General features: G+C 37.7%; 1 protein-coding gene and 2 pseudogenes across 1 annotated transcript; 2 read left to right on the forward strand and 1 right to left on the reverse strand.

Annotated features, from left to right (window-relative positions):
* Window positions 1-1,312: 1,312 nt before the first annotated feature.
* On the forward strand, window positions 1,313-2,290 carry LOC114517209 (annotated as a pseudogene).
* Window positions 2,291-10,379: 8,089 nt separating this feature from the next.
* LOC114517212 lies at window positions 10,380-11,549 on the forward strand (annotated as a pseudogene).
* A 751-nt stretch (window positions 11,550-12,300) lies between these two features.
* Window positions 12,301-18,713, reverse strand: LOC114517213 (G2/M phase-specific E3 ubiquitin-protein ligase-like). Its single transcript, XM_028536870.1, has 8 exons — window positions 17,993-18,713; window positions 15,909-15,969; window positions 15,675-15,788; window positions 15,413-15,590; window positions 13,991-14,323; window positions 13,330-13,493; window positions 12,943-13,019; window positions 12,301-12,575 (listed from the first exon to the last, which is right to left on the reverse strand). Exons 1-8 carry the CDS (start codon window positions 18,711-18,713, stop codon window positions 12,301-12,303), a joined length of 1,923 nt encoding a protein of 640 aa, XP_028392671.1.
* Between the last annotated feature and the right edge of the window lie 184 nt (window positions 18,714-18,897).

Below are 18,897 nucleotides of genomic sequence, written 5' to 3' on the forward strand. Positions count from 1 at the left end.
TACAAACTTCAACAAAAACCCAAAAGAAGTTTACGAAATTGAATCTAAGCTAGAGAAATATACCCAGAGTGTTACTCAAAAACTAGAGGCTCTTGCTGATGAAATTTCAACAATTAAAGAAACTAAAGAGAACAAAGCATATGCTATCCTGGTCTTAGAGGACGTTGTTAACGAGTTAAGGAAGGAAAAACTGCAACTTAACCGGGAAAATAACGAGCTAAAAGAGAAAAATAGGAACTTGTTCCAATCTCTGTCCGAAGCTAGAGCTAAAGTACTGGACCTCCAGGAAGAGAAATCGAGTCTGATGACCTCACTGAAGCTGGTCCAACGTGAAAAAGTTCTACCGGCGGAGAGGGAGAGAATTAAAGAACTGGAAACTGAGAACGATAGTTTAAGAGCAGCTGCAAGATCCCTACAAGAAGACCTCAATGATGGAAGCAAAACACAGAAACGGGATTATACCAAAGTAAAGAGCTCTAGTAAAGATACATCTGAAAGCGTTTTTGAGTCAAAGAATCGGTACGAAGTCCTCAGCATCAGTGATCAAGAAGACGATGCCAATGATTCTGTGAGCAAAGTATCTTTAGACAAAACCTTGGAAACTGGTCATCGGAATGAGAACACTAACACAACTCATAAAGGCACAAAATCCAAGCGAAACATCCTACTAATTGGAGATTCAATGATCAAGGATATTAATCCTCACAAGATATCAAAAAGCTCAGTTCGAAAGTTAATATACCCTGGGAAAAGAGCTGAGGAAATAGCAAATGAATTCCAAAAAGCTCATGTGCATTCCTCTCCCACAGATGTTATCATACACGCTGGAACGAATAACTTAATACAGAACTCGAGTAAAGAATGCTGCGACAATATTAAGCATCTAAGCTCCACAGTACAAAACAAGTTTAAAGATGCCAGAATCGCAATATCTGGCCTAATATCGAGAGGAGATATTGACGTAGCAACAAAGATTCATGAAACCAATAAATTACTATACAATCTATGCAAGAAAAAAGGATATACATTCATCGCAAATAAGAACATAGACGAATCCTGCCTCAATGGCTCTAAGTTACACCTTAATACAAAGGGATCAGCGCTCCTGGCTGTCCATTTTATCAAATTTCTTCGGCGACTTTCACATCCAACTGTTGAGGATTTTCCGAAGGAACTTCATCATCTGGGGAGCTTCTGAGGATGATCATACCACAGACGCCAAGGAAAAGAATTCATCGTTAGACAAATCGTTATATAACGCGGAAAAGAGTACTTATGCCACAAATAACAATGATCTGGCGAACGTCAATAATAGGTAGTGTGGACGACCAATCTGCTGTGCGGGAGTCTGAATCGGTGCTACCGAGTGTAAATCGTAAGTGTACTAATATTAATTATAAACCATTTGGCAAAGGTCTAGTTATGGCCTCACTAAATATTAATAGCCTTTTTGCGCATATTGATGAATTTCGAATATTTATGAAAGAATCTGATATTGATGTTATCTCAATTAACGAAACAAAGCTTGATTCTTTAATTGGAGATAACGAAGTCCATATACCCGGCTATGAAATAGTAAGGAAAGATAGGAGAACAAATGGGAGACATGGGGGTGGTGTTTGTTTCTATGTAAAGATGCAACCTTAATTACAAAATTTGCGATGATTTAAGCTCTGACGATTTAGAATATTTAACAGTTGAAATAACTAAGCCTCGGTCTAAATCTCTTTTAATTAGCACTTGGTATCGACCTCCAGATCTGCCAACGTATTACTTTGATTATTTTGAGAAAATAATACAGAAGGTAGATTTGACGAATCATGACTACTTTCTATTAGGTGACATAAATGTGGACCTTATGCCGGGAGCAACATCAGCCAATGCTAATAAATTAAATGATATATTTGAAATTTTTGGCCTCACACAACTAATTAAAGAACCCACTAGAACTACACCATATTCCTCAACGCTAATTGATCTTTGCGTTACAAATGCCCCAACAAAGATCATAAACTCAGGTATAATTGATCTTTCCATAAGTGATCATGTTTTAGTTTATATGACACATAAGGTTCATTATAAGAAAGCGGAAGCGCGATTAGTTGAAATAAGGAGTATGAAAAATTTTCATAGAGGAAACTTTATAGGAGATTTAAAACAACAGCAATGGTTAGAATTAAATTTGTGCAATGAACCTAATGAAATGTGGGTAAGATGGAAAGGGATGTTACTTAATTGCATTGATAAACATGCTCCACTCAGATTAAAAAGAATTGGGAAAAAGAAATCCCCTTGGAAAAAAATTAAAACAAAAAATGCGCCAGAGAGATTTTTTGAAAAAGAAAGCAAAAATGACTGGAGACACATTGATTTGGCAACAATATAAATCATTAAGGAACTCTACGAATAATGAAATTAAAAAAGTGAAAAGTCAATACTTTACTGATAACCTTGAGACCAACCAGAACAATCCAAAGTCAACTTGGAAACTTATTAATGAATTAAGCTCTCGTAATAATTCTAGTCATAAGACCATATCTAATATTACAATTGGCGAAGAAACAATAAATGCGCCTAAGGACATAGCCGAAATGTTTAATTCTCACTTTGCAAAAGTAGGTGAGAATTTAGCATCTGATATACCACCATCTGCTGTGGAACCGGAGGTTTATATTGAGCCAACTGAAACCACATTCTCACACCCCCCACAATAAATACAGTTTGTAGTAAATTAAGAACGATTAACGAAAAGAAAGCATCAGGTCTGGATAAAATACCCTGCAAACTTTTAAAACTTGCAGCTGAAATCGTTGCCCCATCATTAACTCTAATATTTGATAAGATTATAACTACTGGCATATTCCCAACGGAATGGAAGTTAGCAAGAGTTACGCCGATTTTTAAGAAAGGTAGAAAAGATGATATGGACAACTATCGACCAATATCCGTAATTTCATGTGTTGCTAAGATTTTTGAAAAACTGATTTTTGATCAGCTATATGAGTATTTAAATGCTAATAATTTGATATCCAAAATTCAATCCGGTTTTCGATCATTGCACAGTACATTAACTGCCTTATTAGAAGCAACGGACAAATGGTCAATCAACATAGATAATGGCCTACTCAATGGAGTGGTCTTTATCGACCTCAAAAAAGCATTTGATACCATTGATCACACCATTCTCTTACGGAAGTTAAGAATATATGGTGTTGACCAAAGCGGCATCAAACTCTTTGAATCATATCTAAGCAACCGTGGCCAAAGATGTTGCGTAAATGGTGAATTATCTGAGGCTGTTAAAATAAGTTGTGGTGTGCCTCAAGGTAGCAACTTGGGGCCACTATTGTTTTTAATTTACATTAACGATTTGCCTAATTGTCTGGAAAGAGCCTCTCCGAGAATGTTTGCTGATGATACCAATATAAGTATTGCGGCAAAATCTGTAACAGAGCTTGAATCAATAATTAACTCTGAATTGAAAAATCTTAATCAATGGCTCATAGCTAACAAACTGAGTCTAAATGTCGCTAAAACGGAATTTATGATAATTGGATCTCGTCAACGGTTAATGATACACAATAATGAACAAATAAACATTGAAATTGACGGGAAGATAATCAAGAGAGTTAAAGATACGAAATCATTAGGATTACAAATTGATGAGCACCTAGTATGGGCGCGACACGTTGAAGGCATTTCCAAAAAGGTTGCGTCGGCAATTGGTGCTCTTAAAAGGATACGCCAGTTCATAGATACAAGCACTGCCCTCAAAATTTACGGAGCTTTGATTCAACCGTATTTTGATTATTGTAGTTCAGTTTGGGATGGTTTAAATATCACGTTAAATGATAAATTGCAAAAACTGCAAAATAGAGCAGCGAGGGTAATTACCAAATCTGGATACGATGCAAGTTCCAGCGACCTTTTCACTAAACTAGGTTGGGACAATCTTTCGACACGCCGGAAAAAACACAAGGCTGTAATAATGTTCAAAATTCTTAACGATTTAACACCGAATTATCTCCGTAATTTATTTGAATTCCACAGCACAGGATACAATTTGAGAAACTCTGAAAATGCTTTATTTGTACCGAAACCGCGAACAATTATTGCTAAACGAAGTTTTAGTTATAGTGGCGCGGTGTTGTGGAATGAGTTACCTCAAAATGTACGAGCATTATGCTCTCTTAACCAATTTAAAAGGGAGATTAACAACATTTTTTCCCTATAAAACAGACTCTCGCACGGCAATCTTGTAAATCAGTTTATATATCTGTATTTTAAATTGTATTGTATTGTGTTGTATTTAGTAATTTTGTCCCTAAATATCTAATGAATGTATATAATTATAGCCCACTTTTTATACTGTAGATTTTACCGTGCTTAAATAATGTTTTGATTGATTGATTGATTGATTGATTGATTAAGTTCTTCATCCCAGGCAAGTTGCTCTTCACACATTTCACGGTACAGTAGTTTTGCTACTAGGGTAGTTGGGGAAACCAGGCCGAGTGGGTCGTACACACTTGCGACCTGCGACAGGGCCTCCCTTTTCGTAGATGCTGCGTCTCGTTCTTTGTTTACTACAACACTTAAACGGTCTTGAGCTTTGTTCCAACCCATACCGAGGATCTTTGTCTCAGTCCCCTTTGTGCCCAGCTGCTGTTTCGCGAAGGTAGTTTCCGGGTTGCCCACGTTGCCTTCATTGGCGCTCTGGTCGGTATCCTCGAGTTCAGAGGCGTTTGAGTGCCATTTATGCAGGTGGAAAGTGGCATCCTCAAAAATACTAACCGTCTTCGCTTTCTTCTCTTTGACCTCTTCAACATTATCACCTCCCTCCATCACATCATCGACATACAGGCCGCCTTTTATCTCTTCCACCAGAGCCGGATATCTTTTCTCTCCCAACTCTTTAGGTGTTCGTTCAGGACACCTCCAAGAAGGAAGGGAGAACAGGTCAGCCCAAACAGCGCCCTAGTAAACCGATAGACTGTGAGGTCGTCACTATCTGGTGCCTTCCAATGGAAGCGTAGGGAATCTCGTTGGTTTTCGCGTATCCGGACTTGCAGGAAGGCTTTCTCGAGGTCAGCGGTCAGCACGATGGGGAGGAAACGTAGACGAACTAAAATATCCCACAGGTGGTTCTGGAGTGGTGGGCCAGGGTTCAAGCATTCGTTCAAGGATGGATCAGATGCCGATTCTTTGGCGGACGCGTCGTAAACGACCCGAAGTTTCGTCGTCTCTGCGGTCTCCTTTACGACGGGCTTGTGGGGAATGTAAAACTCTTTACCCTTCGCTGTGGCAGGTGCTGGTTCGACAATACCTTTCACGAGCTGATCTTGAATAATGTCGTTGTATTCTTTGTAAATTCCTCTTTTCTCGAGACGTTTCACCAGGTTGTCTCCTTATGCTTCCTCTTTCGTTCGACGGAAGGTGTGGATGATGCGATTTCCACGGTAAGCTAGTCTCGTACCAGCCTTCTTTGTCGCGTGTGAGCTCGTCTTTAAAATCATCGTAAATCGCTTGAGAGCCTTCCTCGGTGGGATCTTCAAGAGACGAGGACGTCTAACCGACACAATCGCTCGAAATCGTTTTGAGATGTTGTGGTCAGTAGCATCGTATTCTGGTCCAACTCGATTCCAGGACTCATGATCATCAAACCAAACCTTGTAAATTCCGCCACGGGATCACCGTCCTTTCCTACCAGGGGTTTGGTCCTTGTTTTTATCCGAGCATACTCGCCGTTTCCCAGCACGAGGTGAATGGGTAGCTCACTCTTTGTGTCGCGTTCGTCCATTTTGACCGAATTCAAATGTTTATATCGTCTCACGAGTTGGTCGTAATTGGGGTTACTAGTTGTCAGAAGCTCGCTCTTTTCAACTTTGTTCAAGCTCACGTTTATTTTGCACGAATCGTCCAAGGAACTAATTTCTACATCGAAAACTTCTATTCGCTTTGTTTGCGAAGTCATCAACATGTCTATTCGCTGGCTCTTTATTTCGCTGGGTTTAATGTTTAACGCGTTGACAAGTTTCGCGGACGCATAGGAACTGCCGGCGCCAGAATCAATAAGTGCGCGAGTCATTACACCATTAACTTTCACAACAACAACTGGAATTCCCTTCCGCGCTTACCCCTTATATCTCTCTTATATATTTTGACAATCTCGGATTCCTTGCCGTAATTGTCTTGGAGAATGGCTTTGGCTCTATTGTAACCTTCGGTTGAAAAGGGCAGGGACTCGACGCATGTTTTGACCTTTGGACCCAATAATTCTAACAAATACGTAAACTTGGTAATGGGGGCCACGGAACTCTTATCAATCCCTTCGGTAAATTGTCCCCAAAACCTAGGCCAGTCTTTAAATGACCCATTAAACTTCGTAATCACAAGTTTCGGTAGCTTTGCGTTTCGACTTGGGCATTCCTGAGTTCCGGTTTGGGTGGGGTCATTTCCCTTTGCATGCGTAGTTTCTGTTCATGCAACTTTAGTTCTGCTTCACGTTGCTGCTCTAGTCCTGCAGCCTTAGCGTTACGTTTCTCTTCAGCTAACCAATCGCTCAACTTTGAAATCTGTAAATCAGCTACTTCGAGTGTCGCCTCAACACTGTCGCTCCAATCGGAAATTTCGCTCATGCTTGTTTTTCTCGCGATTTGTTCCTCAACTTTGCGCTTGCACTCGTTAGCCGCGGTGTTTACAGATTGCAGTGTTCGATATGGCGTTTTATAGTTTCACGCTTACCTGTTGCCAGGATTTTATCTGACCTTCTCGTAACCAATTCAATTTCAGCTGGGATAATTTCGTCTCCAATTCGATGTCTGCCTTTGTCAATTCTGGAGTATACTTTCTCCGGTTGGTTGAACGGCCATCTCCGTAACTGTCTCTCCAGCAGTACTCTCTTTTTCTTCTTCCATCGTTGTTCAACGAGTTCGAATCCCCGTCTCGGAGGTGCCAGGTGTCGAGAATTAGCCTCCGTTCAGTATCGTTTTGTCCTCGACAAGTCTCAATTCACACAAATTCGATTGGGTTTATGAAATATATTGAATTAACAAATAAAATTAAAGTTATACTAAATCTTCACCCAAAATTCACGTTGCAAGCTATGTCGAATTAATATCGCGTCTCTCGAGTCACAGACCGTTTCGCACATTATGACCCTCTATCACCAACTGACTCAATTTTGTGCAGATCCCTTATTTTACCCATATTGCTTCCCATTTCTGTGCAGTGCGTGTCATCACCTATTATTTCGTGCGCCCCGTTGTCGCTCAGTCCCGACACTGTATTTTCTTGAGGTCTTGCTTTCAAAAGACAACCCGAAAGGAATATATTTTGCAGTTTTATTTTCCATTCATTTTTAAGCCATTAAAAAGTCAATGAGTAAAAGCTCGAATCAAAAGTAAGTGAACACCTTGAGTTAAAACTCTGTTTACACTACATTCAATTTAGTGGAACGGCACGCGGTACGGCTGAAACGGATACCCATTTATTAGTGCTCAGGCTACCAAAACAAAGGCCGCGGATACCCATTTTAGCAGTGCCGTGCTAATAAATGGAATGTAGTGTTAACGTGGCTTATACGTTTGCCGTTTAACGCATGAAGTCTAAATATCTCAGCCTATAGTCCTCAGCAATTCTATGACGATATTTCCACCCAAATAAGAGCTTGATATTAAAATGTTTACCCTTAATCTGTTAGTGAGCTTTTAGAATACAGGATTTCAAGAGTAAAGAAATAAGTAAAATAAATACAATATGATAGGTTATGAAACAATTTATTAATGACGATACAATATATGTAAAACACGTCACATGCAGACTCAGGAAAATAACGATGATTTAAACCATTGTTCAACACAATCGATCAAAGACAAAAGCGACTGGGAACCAGTCTGCATACGTCCAGAATATTGTGCATGCTGTCGAAAGCACGATTTGAACTCCGACCTTTCGCAAGTTAGTTCCAGCACGACGTTTAATTTCGTACCCGAATATGCAACTGTCTGTTCCCAAACATGCCTATACTATAGCCCGATACCTCTCCCGGAAATGATGCATGTGAACTAAAACTCAGCATGCAGTGAGTCAAGTGAGATAACGTTTCGTCAACACAACAAACATAAGCTGTATTGTGAATATAATTATGAATTTAAAGAAAGCAAATGCCAAACTCGTGTTTGCACTGTCGTTTCTCTCACGCATATAGCTGCTGTTCGGTACATTCATTTTAACATAACAAAAATATTGCAATTCTATGCATTTTTGCTGAAAACTCTGCCATAGTAAATTAAACTTAGAACAGCAAAACGACCCTTTCCTGCAGCCTGTGACATTTAGCTATGTCCATATACCTTATATCTCAAATTATTATACCATATAATTACACCAATAATACTAAATCAACCGATGAAAATCAAGTGCGTATAAGTGATAAGTGTAAGTATAAGTGTACAACATACAACGGTAATCTCGAAAGGACTATCAATCGACTCCCTAACGAAATTTTTTTGAAGAGTTATCACAGGCAGCCCGGTCACTGCTGTTACTTCATGCTATTATATCACAGGCAGCCCGTTCACTGGTGTTACGTCATGCTATTATATTTGTATATAATTACAATAAGGCTGGCAACTCTCTCGCAAAAAATATAATACATACATTAATACCATCGCTTAAAACAACAATATTACGCTAGTTTCTTGAAAAAAAATTACATACAAAACACCTTGGATATATTGACTTGAAAAAAACTCTAAAATGCTCAAATTTTGCGAATTAAAAGTGTATTTTCGTTGAAATTTTGCGAAACAGAGGCGGGATATAGTTTACTCGACAAACGTCATCATCGGAGAATTCGTCGGCAAATTTCTGATTGGCTGTGGCAAGTTCGGAAAATTACGAATTTCAGCTCAATGAAGCTGTGACAGGGGGGGCGAGACAATATTGAGCGGGAATATTTAAAAATTCAACTTTTTGCCTGCCTGTATAGCCACAGGTATAAAGCTGAGCGACACAGCCTATCCAAACGCGAGTTGTGAATTGAAAGTTTAAATATAAGCGCGAAAACACAGAGAAGCAGTAAAAAATGTAGAATATAGTAAAAGAAGAATATGCACCACTCTGGTAAGTAAAATGCAATTAAATTTTTGCAAAACTAGACGTGTAAAATGAATTCTCAAATCAATATTTATCAATGTGAATATAAACATACTGAAGTCAGATTTTTCCAACTTCGTTCTTTAAATTAAGATGGAGCAACAAGGAACACAAACACGTATAAGTAATCGTCTTAGTTCCATATTATGGTAAGTTTTCAGTATAGCTTTGTATTTTTATGCGTATTTATTTAGGTAAATAGCTAATAAAAATATTCTTAAATTCATATACGTACGTATGCTAGTTCATTTCAAAATGTTGCAAACACAGAATATAATTTGTATAGTTATAACCTCGTCTGTCTTTATGATTTAAAAACCCAAACTGAAAAAACTCTCACGTTTCTCAAAAAGCTATACACTCGACAAAAATATTCATGCACAAAATATATAACGCGGTTTATTTACTTCTATGAATGATACGCCGAGAAAGTTCGGGTTTGAAACTGCGAGCGACAAAGCCGACAAAAAATATAATAATATACGGAGAAATCAGTTTTAAACACAATAAACCTTCACGATTTGCCTGTTCATGAAAACATATTGTCAACAAGATCGATATAGAGCGAAAACATGCCTATAATTTTTGTTAAAAACTCGGGCAATGTCAATGAACGTTTTAGCTGGCCTAAAAAAATATTTAATAGTCAATATACACGACCGTCGACTCGTCGAGCCGCGAACGTACGGAACGGTCTCGGCTGAGTTCGGGAAATCTCACGTACATCCATTTTCTACGGTGGCCCAGAACGGCAACACAGATATATATATATATATATATATATATATATATATATATATATATATATATATATATATATATATATATATATATATATATATATATATATATAATATATGTATATATATATATATATATATATATATATATATATATATATATATATATATATATATATATATATATATATAATATATACAGTGGAGAAATATATTTACAGTACACAAATATATTTACAGTAGAGAAATATTTTTACAGCACAGAAATATATTTACAGTACACAAATATATTTACAGTACACAAATATATTTACAGTAGAGAAATATTTTTACAGTACAGAAATATTTTTACAGTACGAAGATATTTTTTATAGTACAGAAAAATGTTTCTGGGATTGAAATTCACAAATAATTTCTGAGATGACATTTAAAATATGAATGGGGTGAATACATTTAACGTGACTCGTATACGATAAAAACATGGCTGATGGGGAACTCTCCTCTGGCTCTGATGCAGATACTGAAGATGAACAAAGTTTAATAGAATATTATTTTTCAAGAGGATTCAAATACAAAAGTATAATCGATTTCTTACACAAAAGACACGGCATAGTTATTTCGGAACGAACACTAAGGAACCGATTGAGCGAATATGGTCTTCGAAGGAGATCGCCAAACTTCAATATTAACGATGTACGTAGAGTAATGAGCGATTTACTAAATGGGCCAGGTAAAATGGGAGGATACCGTTCTATGTGGCATGCCCTTCGGACACAAGGGTTACAAGTTCAGCGGCGTGTAGTTGAACATCTTATGAGGGAACTCGACCCAGAAGGTTGTCAATATAGACGCGCTAAGCGGCTACGTAGAAGAACATATCATGTCCCAGGACCAAATTATTGCTGGCATTCAGACTAGTACGACAAACTCAAGCCATATGGGTTCCCCATACATGGCTGCATTGATGGGTGGAGCAGAAAAATAATATGGCTCCATGTTGCTAGATCTAATAACAAACCCGAAATTCCTGCTTCGTTTTTTCTGAGAAGTGTACAAATATATGGTTGTCCTGTAAAGTTACGCACTGATTGTGGGACAGAAAATGGCACAATGGCAGCCATGCAATGCCATTTTCGTTCGCAAGCGGACGCTCACTTTTTTGGGACATCACCTGCAAACCAAAGGATTGAATGTTGGTGGTCTTACCTTAGAAAAAATCGCTCTACATGGTGGATCAACTATTTTAAAGATCTCTGTGAAAGAAATATCTTTAATCCGGATAATGAATTGGAAAGTGAATGTCTTTGGTTATGCTTTTCTGATGTTATCCAGAAAGATCTGGACTACGTGAAAGAGCAGTGGAATACTCATAGGATTCGAAATTCCAGACACGATACAATTGCAGGAATACCCGATGAACTGTACTATTTTCCAGAGAAGAGTGGGGGAGAAGAGAACCTAGCTATGCCTGTCGCTGATGATCATATTCGTTTCGTAGAAGAAAACCTTGTTCATTTCGATGAAGAAGAAAACATTACTAAACAGTATTTCGAGCATATATTTGAAAACAGTGGCTTGCACCAACCAACAAATTGGCAAGAGGCTGAGCAGTTATATATAACCTTAATGGCAGTTGCTAACGGTACATGAAGTACTCCATCACAAACTAAGGTATATTTCATAATCCTAAATTCTCTGATCTTTATATGTATACATTGATCCCCGAAACAAAAAATAATTTGATCACAAAAAAATAAAATGACATGATTTTTCCCTCCTCCCATCTTTGTGTGGTGATTACTTTCATTTAATAAAACCAGAGTAGCGATAATTACGATGGATTATCCATGTTGTCAACCAGCCTTAATACTTCAACATTTACAATGTCCACTCAGTACAGCTGAATTCAGCTGAATAATATAACGCTTCCGTATACGTAACATTGCCCTAAATTGAAGTGTGGATTCCAGTATAATTGTAACAGGAGAAAAATATATTCGCAACTGAATACGGGGAAACAAAAGTTCCAAACAAGGTTAACAAGGTACAGCATGCACTGGACACCTGGAATCTATTCCTAAAACAACCTTAAAAATGATAAAAATAGCATGCACATAAGTATTATCGTAATCTTCTTCCTTCTTAGAACATAATTAACGTCTCTATCCATTGTACATGTTTAATATGCAGGTACCTGGCATGCATTGCAAGGATGTGACAAAATGGCAACATGCTGGAAACGAAACGCGAGAAGCTTGGTCCGTGCAAGTTTTGATATCAATTTCACGTAGACATGGTGTCAGCGCGCGAAATCAGACCGTTCGCATTCTTAACGTAACTATAATATTAATATCCCTAAGTCCGTGTAAATTTCTCGGCTTAATTTAAGGCGTAGTCTTGTTCAAACAAGTAAGATTTGAGGCGAATTGACTATTCCCGTTACCATCTTGTCGTTGAAGTCGTTGGAATCAATGTAGGTGGCTGTAGGTAACAAAATCGTTGGCCCACATGTTCTAGCTTGAGGTAACTTTGATTCGCACAAGGGATCTATTTCCTCATAAGCTGCGATAAACATCAGTGCAGGATGTTTGTCTACACCCCATCCAAGCAACGGTTCCCGTTCACAGCCACTGGCGAAACGCAAGATATCCTTCGGTTGCACAACTGAGTTCGGTTCTGTAAATATCAAAATAAACGTCTGACTGTGAGTTGCAATAATTAGATCATAATAACCTCTTTTTAAGTATAAAATATGATATAACTTATAAGTATAAATTCCTTATAGAATAATATAGTGTTTAGAAAGACATGCATTTATGTGTGTTACTGCATGCATGGCATCTTTCGATCTGCATCTCGAGCCCGGATCCTCGTTATACTAATATATATATAATACTAATATATATATATATATTATATATATATATATAATACTGTATTAATGGTCATATATACTATTACTACTGATAGGTATTCGGGCTTGCAGGCCTTATTTCAGCGCATGGGTTTTTTACAACCAAAAATTAATATTAACGGACGCAACCTGAAGTGCTTTGGACGAATGACACCCAAAACTCGTAAATGTCTTCCTCCTTTTCCCTTCTGTTGGATCCAACATCACTGAATTGTGGTAAAAATGTATTAATGATATAGCTCGCACAGACAGGATCCGGTATCGATTCGCCATGTACAAAAATACAACTAAAAGAAAGCATATGTGCTCTGACTAGCTCCAAGATTTTGTAGTGCTGCAATCCTTGACAAAACTCTTCAAGTTCATTCCTACATCAATAGACACATGCAGTTATCGGACGAGATCGAGCAAAATATCGGCATTGGTCAATGGCCTGCAGATCAATTATTTAGAAGACAGATGTTTAAAACCAAATTAAGTTTCAAGGGAACATATTGTCATCAAAAACGAAAATACCTGCACTTTCCAATTACTAAGTACTTCACAACGCTGTCCACCACTGATTTGACTTTGTCGAATTTGAACGATAGATTTTGATAGCCCGCGTCAAGAATAAGATCAGACACGGCTTCATCTCTTAATAGTGCAGATAGCTGCTCTTGATTTTCAGTTCCCATGAGCTAGTTAAAGGCAATTGAAATACACAAATCTTCATGTCTACCAGAAAAAAGACTAAGTTGTTGTTTGAACAGTATCACTTATTATCCAACTACAGTAAGGATATTGTATCCGGCCGCAAATTTTGGGGCATGTTTTTTAAACCTTTATTCAGTACTCTCAATCTCTTTATACATACGATTGAGTTCAGCAAATCATGTTATTAGCTTTATTTCACACAATTTCACATTTAGCCAATAATATATGATAGAAATAATATGAAAAAAAAAATGATCCAGTTGTTGTGACTAATCCATTATAAAATCAATAAAATAGCTAGGATACGGCATTTTTTTTAAAAATCACTACCAGCACACCTCCTAGACCTTTTTACTGGAACAACCGCAAAACTGTGGGTACTAAGTTGAATAGGATTACGACTTTCTTATTCAGGCTAAAATCGTGAGAGAGATAGAGAGACAGATAGAGACAGATATAGACGATAAACCTTTTCACTCACCCTAGAAAGATTCTCTCTATCTGATGAATAAGGAATTTCGTCGATGGACGGCTGTGTATTGTCATATCCGACGGTCATATAGCCGTAAATTGATTTTGAAAGAACACATGGAGGGTCACCACCAAAAATCAACACTGTTGCAAATGCTCTTCCTGCCAAATAGTACTCGTGGCTTTGTAACTTTTGGGCGTTATGTGTCAACACATAAGCTCCGGCTTTTCCAGTTGGCTGAAAAATGCCAGAACGTTCCACAAGATCGTTTCTCAGTACTCGTAAGAACTCTCGTTTGGGCCCGTGGTCATCAACAGTTTCCATGCTGTCTGAAAACTTGACCTTAAGGAAAATGCAGAGGCAGTACATATTATTTACGAGTCAGAATCAGCATATTTTTATTAGTAATCATATTTCTTATTAGCTTTTTAAATACTTCTCAGTCATTTGCCTCACCGACCGCGATATCCTCATGCATGGACACAAGTTTATGAAATATCACGTACTAATTAAATTGGTAACAACAGTGGAACAAATTGACTAAGCAATTAAGCTAAATATAACAAGGATTGGTTATAATATTAAAAAGAAGTTAGTCCTGCATATTTCAGACCTGCTAACTTATCTTGCATAACGTCAAAATCCAGAGTGAAACTGGGGATTTAGGGGGGTTAGGTTTTTTGATATAGCATCCTTTGATAGTTTTTCCCTGGATTTATACGACTGCTTTTTTAATCTGGTTGGTAACACGGCAAAAATTATTGTCAAAAACAACGACATTTTTAAATCAATCAAGAAAAATGGTACTAACAAAATCAACCAATTAGCCTTTCTCACGTTGGCGAATGAGCCGCCATTTTTATGCGGTACTTTTTTTAAATTGGGATCGCAAGACCTTGTCAGGGCGGCTGTCTTTAATTTTATGCTTAATTTATTGTTCAAATGGTCTATTGACTCTTAAAGAATGCTTCAGTGCTATTATTGTTTAAACGAATTTGAGAAAATTGAAAGTAATCCCAAAAATGACGGATATTCGTCATCGTGAGAAGGGCTAATTAACTCCTTTCACAAATGACGAACACAAATCGCTTTCTTTTCCTGTTCAACATACGCACCACGCGGTGTTACCAACTTCTCTTTTTAGCACCTCTTTCTCCATGCTCATTCGTTTCAACAACGGCAAATAGGACGACGAGTACCGCGTTGTGCGTTTGCATAGCAGGCGAGTGCGCAAACGGCCATGCAATTGGGACAACTAAAACAACCCCACTCGCGCCTTAACTCGCGCCACAACCCCATTTGCGCCTCTTAGTATGAATTGCACCTAACCGACAAATGTTTGCAGTTAGCTTTAGGTGCTTGCATATAATTAGTCGTATTGCAGAAAATATCGAGCAATGATGTCTAGCTGATAAAAAAGTATTTATATACCTCAAAATTCATAGAGTCGTCAAACTTATTATCCATGACATTCCGCATGAAGCTCTTCCAAGGTTTGGATCTCCGGATAACAAATGTGACAGTCTTGGAAAGCAGCACATTGGAAGTAAAATGACTTCTTAATAAAGCTGCCACATCTAAAACATCTTCACAGGGAGGAATTTCCTCCCTAAAACCCAAAAATATTAGGGTCAAAATGGCTCAAATTATAATTAGAACTCTGTATTACCATCTGGCAACAAAAGGAACTTACCTTTTAACAGCTTTCGAGATTGGTGTGAATAATTCTTCATCATCACTGCTGTCACTTACACTTATTATCCATGGATCACACATGTGCATGATTCCTGAAGATGTCTGTGGTATCCTTGATTAAAAAGCAAATAAATTCAGAAGAAAATGATTAACATATACCAATCATTATTATACTATCAAACAATTGATAGGATGAGAAGGACCCATTTAAATTTGGAATATTTGAACATACATAGAATCTTCTTTTTCAACAATTTTTGAATTTTCAACAGTTGTCACATTGCTTGAGGTTGCTGGAAAAGCATATTAGCCACATATTAAATAAAATATGAGAAAAGCTGGGACTGCAGGGTTTAATTAGAGCTTCTGAATATGAAAGTGTACACAATGTCTGATATAGCCTTAATTAAACCAAATATGCATGAGAATAACTAAATTTTAATAATTATTAAAGGGGAAAATAAACAGCAATTAGGATTATTGCAAAGTGAAAATATAGTCAACCTTCCACCAAGACTGGTATATAGGTTTTGTTTGGGTGTGCTATATCCATGATAATTAACTCAACTCATAAAATATTCAGAAACATTTCAAACTGGAAAGGAAACCATGTTTTGTAAAAGTGGCAACACTCCCTATGATAATTTTAAGGGATGAACAAAATGGTATGCTTTTCCATAGAACAACCAGCCCACTCAATATTGTTGCAGCATACCATCCTACCACATGATCCTATGTATAACTAGAAATACATGCATGCAGCAACCCCTCGCTATTTCAAACCAAGTACACAATTTCCTGAGTTACCCTGACCTAAACTTATATTATGAAATGACACAAAACTCAAATCAGTCCTATTATATTTTACCGAGTATATTATAGCTAATGTTTCCATCATTCAATACAAAAATAATCATAAAGCTAGTGTAAACATTGCCCGCTCAATTTTGCTGCATTATACCATGCCAGCAATTAAGCAACGATTTAAAATCGAAGTTTCAAACGATTAAAACAGTACAAAATCTTCACAGACAAAGAAAAAACTTCAAATGTTATTTTATTCTGTAATTGCAGTCGACACCGGCGGCTAAAAGTTTTATACTTTATAAATATAGTGTGTATTTTTTATACCAAAATTCAAATTACTCTTTCAAAAACACTTTTTGAAGTTAAAGCAAAGGTGTAATAGCCTTTCACAGGTTTATGCGTTTGCATAAAAAGCTGAAAATTTAACAAATAAACGGAATACAAAGCTGAAAAGTATACAAATACGGCTTTCTTATCGCGAAACAAATACGAAATAAACAAAGTAAACACGTACCCTTTGTCTTTGAAAACATTTATAAGTTTGCAGATTATGAATTATTCCTCTTACACGGCTTTGTCTTGACCGTATCCACGTTCATCTTTGCTAACTGTCATGCTTCATATATCTTGTTTCTTCTCGTTTTACTTTCTTTGCACAAAGTTTATGAAACGCTTTTACAAATTACAAAAATGTTTACCAAATACGAAATGACAGTTAATTTAAATTGCTGACGTTCTCATTGAAATACAAACTTTCTGTCTTAGCCAATCAGAACGTTCGTTGATTACCAGACGTTACTCGCGCATGCGCATAACTTACAAAACCACCCAACGTCGACCGTCCATGACAAAGAATTTGGACAACTTTGGATTCGGCTATGTTCTACCGGGTTCCGGGTGTAACTCCTAATCTCCGAGCGGAATTAGTACCCTCGCAGGCGCTCCGCGCCCGCTCGGGGATTAGCAGCCTTTAGATTTGACTACGGCTCCCGCTACGGCTACGAGATTCGTCACTGTGGCGCGAAACAAGCGTTGTATGCATACGCCACCTCGTACTGGCATGATAAAACTCTGAAAACACAATAATAAACGCATGTTTATCCCGTCAAATATTTCGGGAATTTTACCCTCGCCATTTCCAAAAATACACGTATTCAAAGGCCACAGTCATGGAAAACATTTCTCTAAATTTTTTTTCTGGAAAAAAACGAAAAAATGTCAACTTTTATTGCTTTTTAAATCACGTAGTCAGGACTACGAAGTTTTGTTAAAATGCCGTAGTCAGATGAGCGAGGGCTACGTGCCTCTGGCGTCAGTACGAAGTATCACGAATATCACGTCAATGTGACGAATCTCGTAGCCGTAGCGGGAGCCGTAGTCAAATCTAAAGCTCTCTAATATATACATTAGGCCGCCTCTTCCGCAGGCCCTTCTCACTTTTCAGGCAAATATGGCAGCCGAAATGCTCCCTAGCGCCTGCGGAGGAGCTAACGTAATTAAATATCTTACTTTTTTCGTCCAGAAGACAATGGCTATTGGCATTGCTATTGGTTAACCAGGTAGCTGGCGGGAGATAGGTCTCTTCGTCTTCAAACATATCTAAGTCATGGTTGTCTGCCTCCCGGGAAAGATACAAAACTATACGCGAAAATCCAAATCCTGATAATTCTTTATACCGCTGCAGTGTGAATGATTCAACAGGGTCGGCGCCAGGAATAGTAGTCGCATCGCCCCCATCTTTAAACACTAGCTGGTAGTTTGACTCACTGTCAAAACGCTTATTGAAATCACGATGCTTTTTTATTGCAGCTGCAAGGATCTCGTCATACATTGCCATCGAATTAACTTTTAAGGGGAGAGTTTCACCACGTTTTATTTTCAGGCAGTCATCCATAACGCCGACCTGAATACAGACTTCCTTTACCTGAACTTTTCGTTTTTTGTTTAGTCGACCACTTTTTTTGGAGAAAAAACTTTGTCGCTCTTTTTCTTTCGATGTTTTGAAAGCAGCAAAGCTTGGTAGAGCAAAACTCGGCAACGATAACTTGTTGGTGGTTTTCAAATTTTCAAGCTCCTTTTTAGCCTCGGCATCTTCATTTGCATTTGTTTTTATGTCATTACCGCATCCAGGACAAAAGTTGTAACCTTTTTCCACAGGAAACGCACAGTTTGGGCAAAAATTTGCCTTGCAGTTGGATTGTTTGTTTACTCCGGACTTGTGATCCGCCATATTTAACGGACATATACAAAATTACAAGCGCACACCGCACGTGTATCGGATTTTAAATCATCCTAATACCGGAAACAAAATTACAAAACTATTTCTGTACTGTAAATTTATTTCTGTGCTATAAACTTATTTCTCTGCTGTTAATATATTTCTGCACTATTAGTATATTTCTGTACTGACTGCT

This window comes from Dendronephthya gigantea, unplaced genomic scaffold (genome assembly GCF_004324835.1).
Source record: "Dendronephthya gigantea isolate DGI-Jeju-01 unplaced genomic scaffold, DenGig_1.0 000007F, whole genome shotgun sequence".
In the NCBI taxonomy this organism is placed as follows: Eukaryota; Metazoa; Cnidaria; class Anthozoa; order Malacalcyonacea; family Nephtheidae; genus Dendronephthya; species Dendronephthya gigantea.

What these genes read in the sequence shown, in the direction of transcription:
- LOC114517213 (XM_028536870.1), bottom strand. Translation starts at nt 18,713, where the DNA reads ATGGCGGATCACAAGTCCGGAGTAAACAAACAATCCAACTGCAAGGCA. An exon ending in TTGTCTTCTGGACGAAAAAA is followed by an intron (nt 15,970 to 17,992) that starts GTAAGATATTTA and finishes ATGCTTTTCCAG; the next exon opens with CAACCTCAAGCAATGTGACA. An exon ending in ATCTCGAAAGCTGTTAAAAG is followed by an intron (nt 15,591 to 15,674) that starts GTAAGTTCCTTT and finishes TTTGGGTTTTAG; the next exon opens with GGAGGAAATTCCTCCCTGTG.